This window comes from Schistocerca piceifrons, chromosome X, assembly GCF_021461385.2.
Source record: "Schistocerca piceifrons isolate TAMUIC-IGC-003096 chromosome X, iqSchPice1.1, whole genome shotgun sequence".
Classification (NCBI taxonomy): Eukaryota; Metazoa; Arthropoda; class Insecta; order Orthoptera; family Acrididae; genus Schistocerca; species Schistocerca piceifrons.
Genome location: NC_060149.1, coordinates 72,317,124 through 72,340,542, shown reverse-complemented (window position 1 = coordinate 72,340,542; position 23,419 = coordinate 72,317,124). Strand labels below are relative to the sequence as shown.

At 37.2% G+C, this 23,419-nt stretch overlaps 1 protein-coding gene across 1 annotated transcript in view; it reads left to right on the top strand.

The window, feature by feature from the left end:
* The window catches only part of LOC124722180 (dynein axonemal heavy chain 5), an 843,802-nt gene that overhangs the window by 550,297 nt on the left and 270,086 nt on the right, over window positions 1-23,419 (top strand). Inside the window, exon 52 of the mRNA XM_047247380.1 lies at window positions 2,459-2,685. Within this exon, the coding sequence (XP_047103336.1) occupies window positions 2,459-2,685 (227 nt within the window). The remainder of the gene's footprint in view (window positions 1-2,458; window positions 2,686-23,419) is intronic.

Below are 23,419 nucleotides of genomic sequence, written 5' to 3'. Positions count from 1 at the left end.
CTTGCCTGTTTCGCTCTGAAGTGACCTTTCTTATGTATATCTATTCGTCAGTCTATGCTGTGTTCCTGCATTTGTTGGATGTACGAGGGTCACTCCAAAAGAAACACACACTATTTTTTTTTAAATCCATCTTTTATTCTACATGTTTGAAAGTTTTACAGTGTGTAGATACATCCTTTAGGAACAATATTTTCATTTTTCCACATATTTTCCATCCTTCTCAACTGCCTTGCGCCATCTTGGAACCAGCGCCTATATACCCGCACTGTAAAATTCTGGACCAACCTGTTGGTGCCACTGTTTGGCAGCGTGCACAAGGGAGTCATCATCTTCAAACCTTGTTCCACGAAGAGAGTCTTTCAGTTTCCCAAAGAGATTATAGTCACATGGAGCCAGGTCATGGCTGTAAGGCGGGTGTTTCAGTGATGTCCATCCGAGTTTTGTGATCGCTTCCATGGATGTTTGACTGACATGTGGCCGTGCATTGTCGTGCAACAGCAAAACATCCTGCTTTTGCAGATGTGGTCGAACACGACTCAGTCGAGCTTGAAGTTTCTTCAGTGTCGTCACATATGCATCAGGATTTATGGTGGTTCCACTTGGCATGATGTCCACAAGCAAGAGTCCTTCGGAATCATAACTTTTCCAGCAGAAGGTGTGGTTTTGAATTTCTTTTTCTTGGGTGAATTTGCATGATGCCTCTCCATTGATTGCCTCTTCGTCTCTGGTGAAAAATGATGGAGCCATGTTTCATCACCTGCCACAATTCTTCCAAGAAATTCATCTCCACCATTCTCGTACTGTTCCAAAAGTTCGCTGCATACCGTATTTCTTGTTTCTTTATGAGCCGCTGTCAACGTCCTGGGAACCCACCTGGTACAAACCTTTTTTAACGCCAACACTTTCAGTATTCTGCAAACACTTCCTTCCTCTATCCCAACGTAGCGTGAGAATTCGGTCACTGTGATGCGTCTGTCAGCAGTCACCAATTCGTTAACTCTCTGCACATTGTCTGGAGTGTGTGCAGTACGAGGCCTGCCGCTGTAAGGACAATCCTCAATATTGCCGTGCCCGCGTTCATCACTTAACCTGCTTGCCCACCGACCAACTGTACTGCGATCGACAACAGCATCTCCATACACCTTTTTCAACCTCTTGTGGATGTTTCCCACTGTCTCGTTTTCACAACACAGGAATTCTATGACAGCACGTTGCTTCTGACGAACGTCAAGCGTAGCAGCCATATCGAAGACATGCTGTGACGGCGCCACTCACGGGAACAGGTTGAACTAAGTTTGAAAACAAGCGGGAAGGATGTATCTACACACTGTAAAACTTTCACACATGCAGAATGAAAACTGTATTTTTACAAAAATACTGTACATTTCTTTTGGAGTGACCCTTATACTATTTTGGGCATTTGTATGAGAGAGTACATTTCGTCGGTTGTTGTATATAGACTTCGATCGATTTCGAAATTCACCGATTATATTTTCATACACAAAGTAATTTTTTTCCAAATCGAAGCGTTTTGTTGTTCTGATTCATTTGGGTCATGGGCGTCGTGTCTAAAAGGTACTAGATAAACCATGAAGTTCATTTTCTTATCTAATTTCAGCAAACGTTCTAGAGAATCTGTAATATTGCTCTGAAACTCTTTCAAGTGTCATTCTCAGTCACTGTCTCGTTCAGTGAGAAGTTCCTAATTAATCTGTGAGCGTTTCTAAGAACTTCCTTTATTAGCGCACCATAGGAATCAATGGCAAGGCACGACAAGCTACGATAAGCTAATTTAATATCACCTACATCATTGGAGCTGTTGTGTCCAGTACAAAGTGAGCGAGTTTATGGAAGGGAAAAAGTCATCTTATGCCAGAGAGGCCTGATTTCGCAGTTTTCCTTGCGTTGTATTGGCACGAAGTGCAGATGAGAACAATGTGAAGGTAGGATGTACCCAGAACCGAATCTTTGGGACTTGGACGTATGAGGTTTGGTTTCTCCGGATTCTAGTTGACTAGAACTATATTTTATTATTATGATCATTGAAGATAAACGCATGGCTCAGTAAGGCGACTATTTGCACCGTCTCGACTTTCTAACTACTGGATTCTAATCATGGAAATTGTCTTCTCCTTGCTTCGATTCCTCTGTCTGAGTATTCTCCTTTGACACTACTCTCTTCCTGGTGCACATCAGCACTGACCATGGTCCTTCTTGGAACCATCCGCAGAATCGTCCTTGCCTAGTCGGCACTGACCTACTAATGGGTCTTCCCTACTCCCTAATTGTGGTTTAGTACCGTACAAACATCTGAGAATAAAGCTCATGTTCTTACGTTGTTTCCGCTTCCTAAAGTATCACCGTTTCTCCTGAAGCACATTGTATGATTTTGCTGCCCAGCTCACTTGTATGTTAAGATTTAAAGGAAAATGTGAGACGAGAAAGCAGTGGTTTCCAGGTGGGAGAGAAGTTCCGGAACCGCGTAATGCGCTTCCCTGCGCTTGTGTCGGGGTGCACCATCGACTGGTTCCAGCCCTGGCCACGGGATGCTCTGGTATTGGTGGCGAAGCACTTCCTCACTGACTTCGAAATCGCTTGCACCGCAGAGGTCAAGTCAGAGTTGGTGAATGCTCTGGGATCCATACAGGATGTGGTTGCTATGACATCCACGGAGTACTTCCAGAGGTACGTAACACCAAGACAAATTTACGTCCGTCGTGTCTTCAGCCTCAAATTATGCAGTTAGTTACTTAGTTACATGTTCCATAAATCATTTCAACGATTCATTTATCGAAATGATGTGGAACGAGTCAGTTTATGGGTATGTATATTTCATCACTGTTATCAATAATGAACATTATTTTTTAACATTAACTGAATTTTCCATCAGTACTTGGCAGACCATGATAATAATATTAAAAAGGAAAACATTTCATAATATCTTGCAAATGCATATTTACTTGCTCAGGAATGGGCATGCGGCTTCTTAGGCTATCTTCAGGTGACAACTGAATGCGCAAACACAAGGAAGCTGACACGGATATTATTTATACAAGCGGTTACAGCATCGTTGATTTCAGCCGTAAATAGAAACATTAAAAAAGGTAGGAAGCTTTTTCTGTTTAGGAAAAGTGACAAAAAGCAGATTTCAGAGTACTTGACGGCTCAACACAAAAGTTTTACCTCAAATACAAATAGCGTTGAGGATCAGTGGACAAAGTTCAAAACCATCATACAATATGCATTAGACGAGTATGTGCCAAGCAAGATCGTAAGAGATGGAAAAGAGCCACCGTGGTACAACAACAGAGTTAGAGAACTGCTACGGAAGCAAAGGGAACTTCACAGCAAACATAAACATAGCCAAAGCTTTGCAGACAAACAAAAATTGCACTAAGCGAAATGTAGTGTGAGGAGGGCTATGCGAGAGGCGTTCAACGAATAATTCGACAGTAAAGTTCTATGTACTGACTTGGCAGAAAATCCTAAGAAATTTTGGTCTTATGTCAAAGCGGTAGTTGAATCAAAAGAAAATGTCCAGACACTCCGCGACCAAGATGGTACTGAAACAGAGGATGTCAGATTAAAGGCCGAAATACTAAGTGTCTTTTTCCAAAGCTGTTTCACAGAGGAAGACTGCAGTGTAATTCCTTCTCTAGATTGTCGTTCAGATGACAAAATGGTAGATATTCAAATAGATGACAGAGGATAGAAAAACAATTAAAATCGCTCAAAAGGGGAAAGACCTCTGGAGCTGATGGGATAGCAGTTCGATTTTACACAGAGTACACGAAGAAACTTGCCCCCCTTCTTGCAGCGGTGTACCATAGGTCTCTAGAAGAGCGTAGCGTTCCAAAAGATTGAAAATGGGGAGAGGTCATCCCCGTTTTCAAGAAGGGACGACGAACAGATGTGCAGAACTATAGACCAATATCTCTAACGTCGATCAGTCGTAGAATTTTGGATCACATATTATGTTCGAGTATAATGACTTCTCTGGAGACTAGACGTCTACTCTGTAGGAATCAGCATGGGTTTCGAAAAAGACGATCGTCCACGAGACTCAGAGGGCCATAGACACGGGTTCCCAGGTAGATGCCGTGTTTCTTGACTTCCGCAAGGCGTTTCATACAGTTCCCCACAGTTCTTTAATGAACAAAGTAAGAGCATATGGGCTATTAGACCAATTGTGTGATTGGATTGAAGAGTTCCTAGATAACAGAACGCAGCGTGTCATTCTCAATGGAGAGAAGTCTTCCGAAGTAAGAGTGATTTCAGGTGTGCCGCAGGGGAGTGTCGTAGGACCTTTGCTATTCACAATATATACAGGGTGTTACAAAAAGGTACTGGCAAACTTTCAGGAAACATTCCTCACACACAAATAAAGAAAAGATGTTATATGGACATGTGTCCGGAAACGCTTAATTTCCATGTTAGAGCTCATTTTAGTTTCGTCAGTATGTACTGTACTTCCTCGATTCACCACCAGTTGGCCCAATTGAAATAAGGTAATGTTGACTTCGGTGCTTGTGTTGACATGCGACTCATTGCTCTACAGTACTAGCATCAAGCACATCAGTACGTAGCATCAACAGGTTAAAGTTCATCACGAACGTGGTTTTGCAGTCAGTGCAATGTTTACAAATGCGGAGTTGGCAGATGCCCATTTGATGTATGGATTAGCACGGGGCAACAGCCGCTGCGCGGTACGTTTGTATCGAGACAGATTTCGAGAACGAAGGTGTCCCGACAGGAAGACGTTCGAAGCAATTGATCGGCGTCTTAGGGAGCACGGAACATTCCAGCCTATGACTCGCGACTGGGGAAGACCTAGAACGACGAGGACACCTGCAATGGACGTGGCAATTCTTCGTGCAGTTGACGATAACCCTAATGTCAGCGTCAGAGAAGTTGCTGCTGTACAAGTTAACGTTGACCACGTCACTATATGGAGAGTGCTACGGCAGAACCAGTTGTTTCCGTACCATGTACAGCGTGTGCAGGCACTATCAGCAGCTGATTGGCCTCCACGGGTACACTTCTGCGAATGGTTCATCCAACAACGTGTCAATCCTCATTTCAGTGCAAATGTTCTTTTTACGGATGAGGCTTCATTCCAACGTGATCAAATTGTAAATTTTCACAATCAACATATGTGGGCTGACGAGAATCCGCACGCAGTTGTGCAATCACGTCATCAACACAGATTTTCTGTGAACGTTTGGGCAGGGATTGTTGGTGATGTCTTGATTGGGCCCCATCTTCTTCCACCTACGCTCAATGGAGCACGTTATCATGATTTCATACGGGATACTCTACCTGTGCTGCTAGAACATGTGCCTTTACAAGTACGACACAACATGTGGTTCATGCACGATAGAGTTCCTGCACATTTCAGTCGAAGTGTTCGTACGCTTCTCAACAACAGATTCGGTGACCGATGGATTGGTAGCGGCGGACCAATTCTATGGCCTCCACGCTCTCCTGAGCTCAACTCTCTTGACTTTCATTTATGGGGGCATTTGCCTACGCAACCCCAGTACCAAATGTAGAGACTCTTTGTGCTCGTATTGTGGACGGCTGTCATACAATACGCCATTCTCCACGGCTGCATCAACGCATCAGGGATTCCATGCGACGGAGGGTGGATGCATGTATCCTCGCTAACGGAGGACATTTTGAACATTTCATGTAACAAAGTGTTTGAAGTCACGTTGCTACGTTCCGTTGCTGTGTGTTTCCATTCCATGATTAATGTGATTTGAAGAGAAATAATAAAATGAGCTCTAACATGGAAAGTAAGCGTTTCTGGACACATGCCCACATAACATATTTTCTTTCTTTGTGTGTGAGGAATGTTTTCTGAAAGTTTGGCCGTACCTGTTTGCAACACCCTGTATAAATGACCTTGTGGATAACATCTGAAGTTCACTGAAGCTTTTTGTGGATGATGCTGTAGTATATCGAGAGGTTGTAACAATGGAAAATTGTACTGAAATGCAGGAGAATCTGCAACGAATTGACGCCTGGTGCAGGGAATGGCAATTGAATCTCAATGTAGACAAGTGTAATGTGCTGCGAATACATAGAAAGAAAGATCCTTTATCGTTTAGCTACGATATAGCAGGTCAAATGGTTCAAATGGCTCTGAGCACTATGTGACTTAACTTCTGAAGTCATCAGTCGCCTAGAGCTTAGAACTAATTAAATCTAACTAACCTAAGGACATCACACACATCCGTGCCCAAGGCAGGATTCAAACCTGTGACCGTAGTGGTCACTCGGCTCCAGGCTGTAGCGCCTAGAACCGCAAGGCCATATAGCAGGTCAGCAACTGGAAGCAGTTAATTCTATAAATTATCTGGGAGTAGGCATTAGGAGTGATTTAAAATGGACAGGGACTGTGATTGCTGTGTTCGGATGAGGGCTGAGTTGGCATCCCTACGCTCACAGCTGCAGGCGGCGCTGACTTCGGTTGCACAGCTTGAGGCTGTTGCCAATGGGCACCACTGTGGGGAGCCGGACTTAGGTATCATGAGGATCTCAACCTCGTCCTGTCTGTCCCCAGATCGGTCTGCCGCTGTGGTTGCCCCATTTGCTGACCGCAGTGGGGCTGAGCCCTCGCCTGTGGTTGATTGGCGGGTCGTTCCAAGGCGTGGCAGGCAGCGAAAGACGTCCCCAGAGGCTGATCAGAAAGCCTCCCCAGTGCGTCTGACAAACTGGTTTCAGGTACTGTCTCTGGCTGAGTCAGATGCAGCTGCCTGCCCTGTTTCAGAGGATGATTCTCAGCCTTCAAGGTCCGGGCAATCGCAAAGGGTGTGCTTATTGGTAGTTGGGAGCTCCAATGTTAGGCGCATAATGGGGCCCCTTAGGGATATGGCGGCTCAGGAGGGGAAGAAATCCAGTGTGCACTCCGTGTGCATTCCGGGTGGAGTCATTCCTGATGGGGAAAGGGTCCTTCCGTATGCCATGAAGAGCACAGGGTGCAGCCAGCTGCAGGTGGTGGCCCATGTCGGCACTAGGCACTAATGACGTGTGTCGCTTTGGGTCTGAGGAAATTCTCTTTGGATTCCAGCGGCTATCTGATTTGGTGACGGCTGCCGGTCTTGCTTACGAGATGAAGACAGAGCTCACCATCTGCAGCATCGTTGACAGAACCGACTGCAGACCTTTGGTGCAGAGCCAGGTGGAGGGTCTGAATCAGAGGCTCACACGGTTTTGCGACCGTGTTGGTTGCAGATTCCTTGACTTGCGCCATAGGGTGGTGAGGTTTCGGGTTCCGCTGAATAGGTCAGGAGTTCGCTACACTCAGCTGGCGGCTACACGGGTAGCGGAGGCTGTGTGGCGTGGACTGGGTGGTTTTTTTAGGTTAGAAGGCCTCGGGAAAGTACGGGGTGGGCTGCAGTCTCAAAGGGTGCATGGAAAATACAGGACGTGCTTGGATCAAGGAACAGTCGGAATTGTAGTTGTAAATTGTTGTAGTTGTGCTGGGAAAGTCCCTGAGCTTCAAGCGATAATAGAAAGCACAGAAGCTGAAATCGTTATAGGTACAGAAAGCTGACTAAAGCCTGAAATAAGTTCTGCAGAAATTTTTACGAAGTCTCAGACGGTGTTCAGGAAAGATAGATTAGGCAGAATTGGTGGTGGAGTGTTTGTGCCTGTCAGTAGTGGTTTATCTTGTGGTGAAGTCAAAGTAGATACTCCGTGTGAATTGGTATGGGTGGAGGCTATACTTAACAGCCGAACTAAGTTAATAATTGGTTCCTTCTACTGACCTCCAGACGCCGGTGATATAGTTGCCGAACAGTTCAGAGAAAATTTGAGTCTCGTAACAAATAAATACCCCACTCATACGGTTATAGTTGGTGGGGACTTCAACCTTCCCTCGATATGTTGGTAAAAATACTTGTTCAAAACCGGTGGTAGGCAGAAAACATCTTCCGAGATTGTCCTAAATGCTTTCTCCGAAAATAATTTCGAGCAATTAGGCCACGAACCCACGCGAATTGTAAATGGTTGTGAAAACACACTTGACCTCTTAGCCACAGACAATCCAGAGCTAATAGAGAGCATCATGACTGATACAGGGATTAGTTATCACAAGGTCGTTGCAGCTAGGCCCAATACCGTTTCTTCCAAATCCACCAGAAAGAAACGCAAAATAATTTTATTTAAAAAAGAGGATAAAGTGTCACTAGAAGCCTTCCTAAGAGACAATCTCCATTCCTTCCCAACTGACTATGCAAATGTAGACGAGATGTGGCTCAAATTCAAAGATATAGTAGCAACAGTAATTGAGAGATTCATAACTCATAAGTTGGTAAGAGATGGAACTCATCCCCCATGGTACACAAAACAGGTCCGAACGCTGTTGCAGAGGCAATGGAAAAAGCATGCGAAGTTCAGAGGAACGCGAAATCCCGAAGATTGGCTAAGATTTATAGACGCGCGAAATTTGGCACGGACTTCAATGCGAGATGCCTTTAATAGGTTCCACAACGAAACATTGTCTCGAAATTTGGTAGAAAATCCGAAGAAATTTTGGTCGTATGTAAAATACACAAGCGGCAAGACGCAGTCAATACCTTCGCTGCGCAGTGCCGATGGTACTGTTACCGACGACTGTGCCGCTAAAGCGGAGTTATTGAACGCAGTTTTCCGAAATTCCTTCACCAGGGAAGACGAATGGAATATTCCAGAATTTGAAACACGAACAGCTGCTAGGATGAGTTTCTTAGAAGTAGATACCTTAGGGGTTGCGAAGCAACTCAAATCGCTTGATACGGGCAAGTCTTCAGGTCCAGATTGTATACCGATTAGGTTCCTTTCAGATTACGCTGATACAATAGCTCCCTACTTAGCAATCATATACAACCGCTCGCTCACGAATAGATCTGTACCTACAGATTGGAAAATTGCGCAGGTCGCACCAGTGTTTAAGAAGGGTACTAGGAGTAATCCATCGAACTACAGACCTATATCATTGACGTCGGTTTGCAGTAGGGTTTTGGAGCATATACTGTATTCAAACATTATGAATCACCTCGAAGGGAACGATCTATTGATACGTAATCAGCATGGTTTCAGAAAACATCGTTCTTGTGCAACGCAGCTATCGACAGGGGATCTCAAATTGATTCCGTATTTCTAGATTTCCGGAAAGCTTTTGACACCATTCCTCACAAACGAGTTATAATCAAGCTGCGGGCCTAAGGGGTATCGTCTCAGTTGTGCGACTGGATTCATGATTTCCTGTCAGGAAGGTCGCAGTTCGTAGTAATAGACGGCAAATCATCGAGTAAAACTGAAGTGATATCAGGTGTTCCCCAGGGAAGCGTCCTGGGACCTCTGCTGTTCCTGATCTATATAAATGACCTGGATGACAATCTGAGCAGTTCTCTTAGATTGTTCGCAGATGATGCTGTACCATCTAGTAAGGTCATCCGAAGACCAGTGTCAGTTGCAAAGCGATTTAGAAAAGATTGCTGTATGGTGTGGCAGGTGGCAGTTGATGCTAACTAACGAAAAGTGTGAGGTTCCAAAAGAGATCCGTTGGGATTCGATTACTCTATAAATAGTACAGTTCTCAAGGCTGTCAATTCAACTAAGTACCTGGGTGTAAAAATTACGAACAACTTCAGTTGGAATGACCACATAGATAATATTGTGGGGAAGACGAGCCAAAGGTTGCGTTTCATTGGCAGGACACTTAGAAGATGCAACAAGTCCACTAAAGAGACAGCTTACACTACAATCGTTCGTCCTCTGTTAGAACATTACTGCGCAGTGTGGGATCATTACCAGGTGGGATTGACGGAGGACATCGAAAGGGCGCAAAAAAGGGCAGCTCGTTTTATATTATCACGTCATAGGGGAGAGAGTGTGGCATATATGATACGCGAGTTGGGATGGGAGTCATTAAAGCAAAGACGTTTTTCTTCGCGGCGAGATCTATTTACGAAATTTCAGTCACCAACTTTCTCTTCCGAATGCGAAAATATTTTGTTGAGTCCAACCAACATAGGTAGGAATGATCATCAAAATAAAATAAGAGAAATCAGAACTCGAACAGAAAGGTTTAGGTGTTCGTTTTTCCCGCGCGCTGTTCGGGAGTGGAATGGTAGAGAGATAGTAAGATTGTGGTTCGATGAACCCTCTGCCAAGCACTTAAATGTGAACTGCAGAGTAATCAAGTAGATGTAGATGCAGAAAATGGAATGACCATATAAAATTAATCGTCGGTAAAGCAGATGCCAGACTGAGATTCATAGGAAGAATCCTAAGGAAATGCAATCCGAAAACAAAGGAAGTAGGTTACAGCACAGTTATTCGCCCACTGCTTGAACACTGCTCACCGGTGTGGGATATGTACCAGATAGTGTTGATAGAAGAGATACAGAAGATCCAACGGAGAGCAGCACGCTTCGTTACAGGATCATATAGTAATTGCGAAAGCGTGACGGAGGTGATAAATAAACTCCAGTGGGAGACTCTGCAAGAGAGATGGTCAGTAGCTCGGTACAGGCTTTTGTTGAAGTTTCGTGAACATACCTTCACCGAGGAGTGAAGCAGTATATTGCTCCCACCTAAGTATATCTCGCGAAGAGACCATGAGGATAAAATCAGAGAGATTAGAGCCCACACAGAGGCATACCGACAATCTTTGTTTCCACGAACAGTACGAGACTGGAATAGAAGGGAGAACCGATAGAGGTACTCAAGGTACCCTCCGCCACACACAGTAAGATGGCTTGCGGAGTATAGATGTAGATGTAGATGTAGATATACAGAAGACACAACAATGACAAAGTTTTTACATAAGAAAACATCACAATAACTACATGTAATAAAGAAGGGATAAACATAGTTTTATGTGAAGATGCATTTAACAAATGATGAGATATAAGATGAAAGTATAGTTTGAATCTAGCATTTGTTACGATAACTCAGTTTAAAATGAAAATGGAAATTGAATCCTATCATTTAATAATATGCTTGCATTCTGTGTCATGTGTTTGTTGATTTCCTGTATTTCCAGTAGGGTCAGCTTTCCGCATTCCTTGACAGAATGTAAAACCTCACAGTCTACATCATATGAATGGCTTTCTGCTAAAAGATGATCAGCAAAGGTTGAATCTTTCTTCCTTAATCGCCAACTTCTCTCATGTTCACGTAGCCTAATTGCAACAGCTCTGCCTGAGTGACTAATACACACTTTTCCACACTGCTTGCAAGTTATTCTGTATACACCACTATGTGCCAACGTTGCAATTAGTCTTTACCACAGGATAAAAATTTTGGTATGATATTGGTACTATAAAATGCAGGTCTGTAGTTGCGAGACATTAACTTGTCTGAAATACTGCCAAGGTATCCAATTTCACACCAGACTCTGTAACTACTGAGTACTTGCTGCTGGCCAGCGGACAAAAATTGTGTAATTTTATTCATTTTCTTTTTCTGTAGAGTATTATTAGTCAGGGCAGAGCTAGAGCCATTGCTGGAAGCGATTTGTTTGACAGTTTATAGTTCTGTTTGAAAGATTGATTGGGATTATGGAACAGATATGAGGTGTGCACCACTGAATGGAAAACTGCATGTCTGTGGCTGTTTGAACACTCTTGCTGTGAGACTGCAGGGATTATCTTATCTGTAGGTATGTTTTTCTTCTGTAAATGCTAAATATGCATGTTCTTGTACTAACACAGAATAAGAATTACTTCCACTTTCAAAACAAGTATCATAGTCAGCCTGATGGTCTAGCTGTGGGTTCATCTCTTATTCCTATACTATCTGAAATTTACAAGGACTATTTCGAACAAATTTTCATTCAGAAGTAGCCATTGAGTAGGATGTTTTGGTACGCTCTACCTCAGTTCTAGCTCACTCATACCTCATGAGCTACCTCACTAAAATTTACCTAGAACCTATCAAATCATTCTCCTATAGTCCACTCTTCTGGTGTAACTCACTTTAAAAAATTAATAATAATGAATATTTTTTTGAGTCACATTAACAATTTTCAAAAATAATTATTTTTTGTACAAAAGCTGAACATAAGAAACCAAAATTTAATATTTTTTGTTAAAGGTGATCATATGAAAATAAAATTTAATATTTTTTTGTAAAATGTCAACATAAGAAAATAAATTAAATTAATATTGGTGAATGTAAAAAAGTAAATAAATTTCAAAAAGTCCAAAATTTTCATATGTCAAATTCAATATCATGAAATTCATGATTTCTGTTTTTAAGTTTCTTCATTCCCTTATATTTCGTTTTCATCCGTACATTTTCAGTTAACTGAAAATTTCAAACAGTAATTAATTTAGAATATCTGTCTGGTAAAACAATCTTAAACTCATTATTAAGCTCAATACAATTTTTTCTCCATATGTAATACATAAATATTCATATCCAGTGACATTGTGCAATACATTTATCTATAACTCACTTAATTTTTTAATCTCTGTTGAGACACTTACATTGTTGAGCTTCTTGATCAGTCTCCAATTGTATAGAAAAATTTTTATTAGACTTTTATAATTTGTAATGACCATATGGTAACATATCTGTTTTATTTTACATAACATATCTTTTGGCATCATGAGGACTCGATGCTTTCTTGTTTATTTCAACTGTGTGTATTTCATGTTCTTCACTTCAAATCACATTAATTTTCCTGTACTGTTCTCTATTGTTAAACAAACAATCCTTATGATCTAGTAAGCTTGTTGTATTTTTGACAATACATTTCGTAACTCCTTTAAATTTTGTCTCTATTTTATCACCAACTTTATAAGCATACATTTTTGCTCTCAGGCCACAAAATTCTTCCATTATTTTTCCATTCCATTCGTGTTTCATTTTTCCCACAAATTTCTTTTTACCTTGCGGAATAACATAAATATTATTTTCAGGATAATCACTAGTTCAAATTTATGAATCATTGATTTCATATCTTCATAAAACTTTCCAGTTTGTATATTGTAGATATAACTGTCAGTTACTTGGTAACACAATTTTCTCCTTAATTTGTTTTCATTATTCTATAGTGAAAATCATACATCAATTCTTTAAATAAATCAAGTGTACTGATTCCAACATAGATTGGTTTATTAAATGTGACTTTTGTCTTATTCATATGAAGAGGAGCAATATTTTCAATAAATATAGTTCTTGCTTTAAAATTGGCTTAGCTATTAATTTATCACATTTCTTTTGATCTGACACTAAATATATATCAACTCTGTTCCTAATATTTTCCATTGTCATACCAATACAAAACTATTCATTAACTTGTAGCAGTCGATTTCAGACTTATTTTTCGCTTTTCTTCTCACTTCTGTATTTATATCTACATATTTCTTCAACCAATCCGATTGTTTATATTTTAAATCTCTGAGTATTTTTCTTGATTTCAGTCCTAATCATAAATACTGGTTAAGATTTCTATAATGAACTACATTATTATTTTTGTTTTCTTAAGTAGTCAAAATTTTGCTTTGTAGAGTTTCAGGCACAATTTTGTTTTCAGGAGCTAATGGTAAATCTTTATGTAAACCATGTAATTCTTTTGCATACTCTAAATCTACTTAAAAAATATCTCTAATTTTTGCAGTATTCGAAATTTCACTTACTTTTGCACAAAATCAAAATTATTTGTTTCATCCTTTCAAATTCATCATATGGTAAAAATCGACTCATACAATATATATAAATATTATTTGCATCTATATATGCTAGACAATTCTATATCTTTTTAATATCAAAAGCCTTCATATATTTATTGTTTGGTTTATCATATCATTTCCAACACTGTGATAATCATTTAACAAATCTAAATCAATTTTTATCATTTTTAACATTGAATACCACAATAATCCTGGTGCAGTAAAATACCAAGATGGATCAAAATCATATCCTTTTATATAGGTCTTTCTAAAATTTTCAAATACATAAGCTAAAAATAATATGTCGGTTTTAAGATACAAATCATGATATTCACCTAATTTGCATGTTTATAATCTTCATCACATATTTTAGTCATTAAGTTTACTGTATAATTCTTCCTTTGCCGGTAAATGTGTCTTGTCAGATTTTTTTCCAAGAATCCATCTCATCATATGGATATATACCTTTTATGAACACTAAATTGAATAACTCCTCCTCCTTTGATGCTTTTTCAAAGTGATGAAAGTTTATCAATAGAAAAAGTCATAAATTTAAATGTGTCAATAAATCACACTTTCAAACTTTCTGTTCTCTTACCAAAACTAATATATCTATCTTCACTGTTTGGCATTCAATCTATTTCTTTTTTATCATAAGCAAGTCCTGTCACAAACAGAGGTGAAGCATATCCTGATTAATTATGTTAATTAATTTGGTACAAAACTCAGATGTTTTAACTGTAAATTACATTTATTACACAATGAATTTATAAATAATACAGTTAAATGATCATGATGACAAGCCTTTTTATTTTTTGGTGAATAATGACTGTTACACAATGTACATTTTTTTCGATCTAGCATATCTTGACTATTCTTCAGGGGTTAATGGTTTCATTTTTTCAACTCCAGAATAAATTCTTCCAATTTCAGCAACCTCTTTTTTATACATTCAATAATTTCTTATGCGAAAATGGTTCTCTATAGACAACAAGACCTTTATAATTTACATTTATATATTTCATATAATAACAGAATCCATTTGATTCATGCTTCTAATATCCCGTTGTCTATGAATTTTCTGGATTTGGTTGACAGTTATCCATCTTCAATAGTGAACTTTCAAAATGAGCATAAATAACAAATGGAACTTTCTGTGTATGTTGATAATTTTTATAACTTACATAGGAACCTTTCTCTGGCACTTCTACTTTTAATAGTTTGTTAACTAAGCAGCTTGAAGTGTGCCATCTAGCCTTTCTTTACTAGTGAAATGAAGTTAATACATATCAAAATAAATTTTAATTCTTCATATTTATTAATTTCACTCGATACTAGCCTAGATAAATGTTTTATATAACATTATTGTGAATTATTTCTTTCTTAAAGTTAAGGAGATTTATAAGTTTCTCTTTCTTACTTTTTCTAATTTTTAACTGATGCACTTGACAGTTTTCATTAAATGAATAAACCGTGATAGATCGATTAATTTTATTTTCAAATTTTGAAATATGATCAACAACTACAGGAAACTCAAAATTTTCAAGTTTCTTGTCAAGACCAACATTTTTATATTTCGTAACTCTTTCTGAATTTTTGCCCACAGGATATAAATCAGATTTTATAGCCCACAGAAAATATTTTTTATAATTATTTTTAACATTAATACATGCATTTTTATTTTTATTTTATCTGGGAATTTGATGTAAGGTGACCCTCTCTATGGTACATATTTATTAATTCCTAATTTTAAACGAATGATTCTATTTAATGTCAATCGTGATTTGCATGCTCCAAAATCAACCATTTTTGAAACTTTATTTCATTTACCAATATTAAATTGTTTAATTATATCTCTTTCATTGGTGATCCTATAGTTTTCTGTATGGAACTGAAATTCCAGAATATTTCTGCTTGTCTGCATTTGGTCCTTTATTTTCAAGCCATGATGTATTCTTACATTATTTTTTACAGTTTTATTAACTTTCGGTTTTATTTTCAAAATTTATAGTTTGTAATCTAGTTTCAAATGCAGTATCAACTAGATAACGTCTGACTGTTCTTCTGTCTCATGGTTCCTTGAATAAATAAGTTTAAAACTTTCTTTATTAGTTCTAATTTTTCATTTTGCAAATACATCAGTAGAAAATGGAAATATTTTTTTAGTGTCTTATCTTCATTATTAGTTCTAGATTATGTCTCACATACACATTGGCAGAGAATGGAAATAATTTTTTCAAACCTTTATCTTCTTTAGTTTTGAAAACATCATCATCATTTTTAATTTTATCATAAGATAATTGTTTCCAAAGACTTTCTCCTTCTGTGATTTGATGTCTGTTAATAAATCTAATCAGATCAGCTTTATTTAATTTAGTAAATCCTCTTAAATTATTCCTTTTACAATAATCATGAGGTTGAATAACAGTGAACCACTCCATTTGGTCTTTCTATTTATAGGAAATAAAATTCATTAGATTTTGAAAAATAAATTTTTCAAAACTGATCAGTGTGAAATCTTATTTAATAGATATTAAAATTAAGTACAAGGTAATTTAACTTTTCTAATTTTCATATTTTCTACAGCACATATTTTGCATCTACTATTATGGTTATCTTTATCAGAAGGATTTTTGTAAAAACAGTCTAAACTTTTTATCTCGTGAAAAGCTTTACAAAAAATGGTTCAAATGGCTCTGAGCACTATGGGACTCAACTGCTGAGGTCATTAGTCCCCTAGAACTTAGAACTAGTTAAACCTAACTAACCTAAGGACATCACAAACATCCATGCCCGAGGCAGGATTCGAACCTGCAACCGTAGTGGTCTTGCGGTTCCGGACTGCAGAGCCTTTAACCGCACGGCCACTTCGGCCGGCGAAAAGCTTTACATTTATTTGCTGCTGCATGAGTTTCTAGCTACTGCATGAGTTTCTAGTTTTTCTTCGTTTTCCGTCGACAATAATATTTTCGAATGTTCTTCACTCAGAATTTGTTGTAAATATTATTTGTATTAGTATTTAGAAATATTTTTCCACAGACACAATGAATTCTATTATCATTATAAAGTTTTACATGATATACATTTATGTATTATCTAAACATCTTTCTATATCTATCTTTTGTATATTTCTGTGAAGTAAAATTATCAGTTGACTTTTCAGAATTACAATATTTACAAGGTTGGATTAAAACTTTTATTAGATTTCTGAAAAAGAAAAACTTCTAATTTTTCTATAGCACCTTTTAATACATTATGCAGTAATGTTGTACATTTAATACCAAATAAGGAGATACTAACTGTACCATCTCTAACTACTCTTTTTGTAAATTCATTAATTCGGAAAAAGTATTGTCCTTGAGAAAATACTAAAATTCATTAATGTATCTAGTTGCACAATTCATTCACGTAGGTAACCCTGGCAGTTCCAATCACTCATGATTTATGTATAAGAATACATTAAACTAATTTCACATATAAAAGTGAATTAAAGAATAAAAACATTCTACCTGAATAAGTGTTAACCACACCATTTCAGAAAACGTTTTTACATAACCCCATAATAAGTATTAAAATTTGGATATCCAGGAATTAACTGTTATATTTGTAAATTTCTCATATATATGATGCTGTCAAGAAATAATATATCTTCACCAATTGGTCTTCCATAAATTCCATCTATTTTTTTTCTTGAGGTTAAAAATTTTAACTGGGTTCGTTATTAACTGTGAATTCATATCATAACCTACCTATAGCCACTTCTGTTCAAAAATATATAGAATTCGATTCATAATAAGTAACCAATCAAATTTACTTATTTTACATAGTGCTCCAACTGATTCATTTAAATTAATTTTCAGTACAATTGGTGTAGATTTTGGTATAGTGGTTTGTGTTGATATTTTTATACTATAGAAATTTTGAACACCATATAAACCATCGTTAATTAGTTCTAAATAAGAACTGTTATACAATGGATATATTCTTGGGTCATAAACATCTGAATGATATAAACCCAGTTAGTGACCAATTCTGTGAACTACAATTCAAATAAATTTCTTTGATGGTTTGGTGTATTTTTATCAATTTCCATATAACAATCCTCATCTATATCCATACAGATCTCTACAGGATCATGGTAATTACACTCCTGGAAATTGAAATAAGAACACCGTGAATTCATTGTCCCAGGAAGGGGAAACTTTATTGACACATTCCTGGTGTCAGATACATCACATGATCACACTGACAGACCCACAGGCACATAGACACAGGCAACAGAGCATGCACAATGTTGGCACTAGTACAGTGTATATCCACCTTTCGCAGCAATGCAGGCTGCTATTCTTCCATGGAGACGATCGTAGAGATGCTGGATGTAGTCCTGTGGAACGGCTTGCCATGCCATTTCCACCTGGCGCCTCAGTTGGACCAGCGTTCGTGCTGGACGTGCAGACCGCGTGAGATGACGCTTCATCCAGTCCCAAACATGCTCAATGGGGGACAGATCCGGAGATCTTGCTGGCCAGGGTAGTTGACTTACACCTTCTAGAGCACGTTGGGTGGCACGGGATACATGCGGACGTGCATTGTCCTGTTGGAATGGCAAGTTCCCTTGCCGGTCTAGGAATGGTAGAACGATGGGTTCGATGACGGTTTGGATGTACCGTGCACTATTCAGTGTCCCCTCGACGATCACCAGTGGTGTACGGCCAGTGTAGGAGATTGCTCCCCACACCATGATGCCGGGTGTTGGCCCTGTGTGCCTCGGTCGTATGCAGTCCTGATTGTGGCGCTCACCTGCACGGCGCCAAACACGCATACGACCATCATTGGCACCAAGGCAGAAGCGACTCTCATCGCTGAAGACGACGCGTCTCCATTCGTCCCTCCATTCAAGCCTGTCGCGACACCACTGGAGGCGGGCTGCACGATGTTGGGGCGTGAGTGGAAGACGGCCTAACGGTGTGCGGGACCGTAGCCCAGCTTCATGGAGACGGTTGCGAATGATCCTCGCCGATACCCCAGGAGCAACAGTGTCCCTAATTTGCTGGGAAGTGGCGGTGCGGTCCCCTACGGCACTGCGTAGGATCCTACGGTCTTGGCGTGCATCCGTGCGTCGCTGCGGTCCGGTCCCAGGTTGACGGGCACGTGCACCTTCCGCCGACCACTGGCGACAACATCGATGTACTGTGGAGACCTCACGCCCCACGTGTTGAGCAATTCGGCGGTACGTCCACCTGGCCTCCCGCATGCCCACTATACGCCCTCGCTCAAAGTCCATCAACTGCACATATGGTTCACGTCCACGCTGTCGCGGCATGCTACCAGTGTTAAAGACTGCGATGGAGCTCCGTATGCCATGGCAAACTGGCTGACACTGACGGCGGCGGTGCACAAATGCTGCACAGCTAGCGCCATTCGACGGCCAACACTGCGGTTCCTGGTGTGTCCGCTGTGCCGTGCGTGTGATCATTGCTTGTACAGCCCTCTCGCAGTGTCCGGAGCAAGTATGGTGGGTCTGACACACCGGTGTCAATGTGTTCTTTTTTCCATTTCCAGGAGTGTATTTGAAAAGAAATGTATGACCTAACATATATCCTTTTCCATCTAGTTCCTTTGAGCATCGGTTACAAGATATTTCATGTGTATGTGCTCGCCTTTTACTTGTAATTAAATGATCAGAATTATTAATATCACAAGCTAACTTAATATTAATATACTTTTCCAGAAAAGAAATACTGTCTCTGTTACTTCTAACATTTTTTTTGCCCCTTTAAAATTGCATGTTATATTTTGCTTATTCCATTTATATATACTATTTATATAACTTCCGAAAATTTTTTTCACCACATCTAGGTGTGTTCATAAAATTGTAAACTTCTTCATGTTACTTACCAGTTATCTCAAGGTGTGTGTTAGTTGAAATAACATTATTGATTCTCTAAATACACCATCATTCACTTGAGTAAGTACCGTTTCATCTATCTGTATATCTAAGTAACCAAAGTCTTGTACAAAAGTTTAATTGCTTCATTCTAATGATCTGGCACTATTGAAGGTATTGTTTTCAAAACCAACAATAAGAGAACTATCTACATTTATATACAGCTAAAATATTGTAATATTAATCTATTCTCAATCAGAAATATATTTGTACTAGACTTCACTTTCCATTAAATGTTTTAATAATTCTTCTACACATTGGACATTTAATTTGTTCTTTTAACCATTCATCTATACACTCTTTATGAAAATTATGATTACAGCTTATTTTTACAAATTGATGAGTTTCATTACTTAAGCATATGGGGCATCTATAATCATGGTCATATTGTTCCATCATTATTTCATAAGGTGTAATTATTTTTTGTATTAAGGATTCAGATAGTTATTTATATTATAAACTTTTTCGCAATTATCTTTGATGTTAAATTCCAATATAAAATCTTCACATAATTTTTGTTTGCCTGATCTTTCTTTCCAATTGAATTTATCCTGAAATTCTCTCATAAAATCTTCAGACAATTCTTCTCTATTTGATATAATATCCCAATCTAGTTTGTATTGAAATTCTCTCATTTAATCTTCAGATAATTTTCGACTATGACATATAAATTCCCAGTTTAATTTATCTTGTAACTCCCTCAGATAATATTTGAAATACTGATATATTTCCCCAATTCAAATTTAATTTATCTTGGAATTCTCTTATGAAATTTTCAGATGGATTTGGTTTACATGATATAATCTGCCAGTTTAATTTAATTTAGAAATTCTCTCCCAAAATTTTTAGATCAATTTCTTTTTGATATAATTTCTAATCTACCTTACCCTGAAATTGCCCTAAAAGTTTTTCAAATAACTTTTCTTTACTTGATATAATAGTCTAGTTTATCGCGAAATTCTCTTATGAAGCTTTTAGTTTTGTTTGGATCTGAAATTATATCCCAATCAATTTTACTTGAAATTCTCTAATTAAATCCACAGATAATTTTGCTTTATCTTATATAACTATCCAATCTGATATGTACTGAAATGTTCTCATGACATTAGCATTTAAATTAAGTTCTAATACTGTTCTCCAATTCAATTTATAAGGAAATTCACTTATAAAATTTTCAGGTAATATTTTATGTTGACAAAAGATCTAAATCAATTTAACTTGAAGCTCTCTAATAAAATCTTCAAATAAATTTTGTCCTAGTGGTAACATATGGTCTCAGTCTAGTTTATCTTGAAATTCTCTCATAACAATTTCAGATAATTCATAATGTTCGGATATACATTTCGATGCAGTTTCACTGTATGAATCACTGTTTTTAATATACCCAACTATTTTATATCTATTTGTTTCAATTTTTGTTGAATACATTTTATATAATTTCTTAAATTGTGAATTTTCACAACTACAATTGTTCAATGCATTTAGTGTTTATTCATTATAGAATTTCAGTGAGTAGCATTCCACTCCCTGCAAAACTAAAACATATATTCAGGTTGTCAAATATCAGACAACCTACAAAACATAACATTAAATAGTCAGCGGTCAAATATTATGGTCAGTGATATAAGAATTAGAAATAGAGTAATTTTATTAAGAAAATAATAAATCTAATAAAAATTTTGTTTAATAAATGCCACCAGTTCCACTGACAGTTGAAGCAGTCATAGGGCTCCTTCCAGGTACTCTTACACAGCTGTCACTAGTTCAGAGACATGTGATGAAGTCTTCAGACTGCATCATTATATTTGAATTTATTCAAAAGGATAATTCTCAATTAAAATCAGACTTTTAGTTTAAAGGTATTTGGGTTCCATTGTTTAATCAAGAAAATATTTTAATAACTTATGATATATTATGTATTGTTAAACTAGGAATTTTAGAGGCCATGATGCCAGCCCCTGAAAGACTAAAACAATTTAAAAAGAATTTTGTTGAATCTTTAAACACATATAAATTTGACTATATTGAAATAAAACACAATTATCCTCTTGCTTCAGAATATGAATATATTCAAAATGAAATCAAAAATATAACAGCAAATAATTTATGTAAAAGAACCTGAATTTATATCTGTTAGAAAATTTTAAGAAACTTATAATGAGTTTAAGAACTAAAGTAGCTGATGAAATTAAAGACTATTATAGAATAATTGAGGATATATTCATTGATTATCTTAACTACGCGAAAGATTATAAAATCATTCAATCTCAACAACTTGCAGTCGAATTTGAAAGTAAATTAGAAGTCAAGGAAAAAGTAGAAGAAAGAGAAAGAAAGTTTACATTTAAAACATGTAGGAAATAACATTGTCGAAATGAAAAAAGAAAAAATGATTTATATTGCAACTGCTAAACATTATTCTAGAAAAAAGTATTTTAAAGTTGGTTGAGTTCAATCAAAATTACATTTGTTAGGTCGTTTTTTGTCTTGTAATAGTGGTCGTTTAAATGATGACAAACTACTTCTATATATACACTCGATAATCTTATAAATCCAAACTAGTTGAAAACATAATTGAAAAAGTTCTAGTTGTAGATAAAGATAATAAAGAAAACGAAATGTATCAAATTATTGTTAATGATTTAAAATACTACATTACTTTATTTTGTGAAGATACTAACAAATAGTTGATTTAACTAATTCGAACAGAGAAACAATTTATTCAATTATTCAAAATAAGGAATCGATAGAATTCGATCTGGTTGTTATTCAACAAAAATTATCATACAGTTGCAGATTGCAAACAAAATGCATAAAGTAAAAAGTATTGTGTTAGATAATTTACCTAAAGAAAAACTGGCTTCAGTCACTTAAGAAATCTTTGAAGAATATCCTTTAACAGACAAAAATTATTTGATTGAAGAAACATTCGAATAACTTCTGGAATCAAAGAGGTACAAAATTAATGGGGAGATAAAGATATGGGAAGAGATAGCAAATATTTTAAAAATAAACTTTACACAATAAATTGCTATTTAAAGTATTCATAAAAAATACAAATTTCTTCTCCATTGAGACTGTTCAATAATTCACAGTTTCATCAGTTAATTGATTTATGAATTTAGTGATTTCGTCTTCATCAGAATAAAATATGGCTAGAAAGAATGAAAGAGCTAATTTTCTCATTTGTACTGTGTGGTACATTTATATATGAAATTTTTATTTAAATTTTATAAATCAGTATTATCTTTGTTTATCCAACTGTTATGTGAATTATCAAGTCCTAACAATTTTACATAAACTTCATTTCCTTTCTTTCTCAGAACCTTTTCAGCTAGATATAAAACAGGATATTTTGTTTTCTGTAATTCATTCTCATAAAAATTTTCTTTTACTTCTCCACCATTTAAAATCTTCAATTTATATATGATTGGATTTGAAAGAATAGCATCTTCAATTTGAAAAATTTCTGCTGACTAATTCTGTATAACCCTTTTCAAAAAGCCGTCTAAATTTACTGATTCTAACTTTATTGCCTTTTCTACATTAAGCATCAGCTAAAGCAGACTTCAGTCTGTGACTATCATTAGTGTATAACAAATTTTTTAGGTGAAAAGTTTTCAAAATGATTTTTTCAGTTTCTTTATTTACATCCTTTGTAGCCTTTTTATACTTTACTGTTTGGTATTACTATATTCGTCAACTAATTTCGAAACTAGTTCAACTGATTTATAATTTCTCGAAGAGAAAATTCTTGTTCCACATTTTTTCTTTAGGTCTACTGTTAAATCTTTCGACA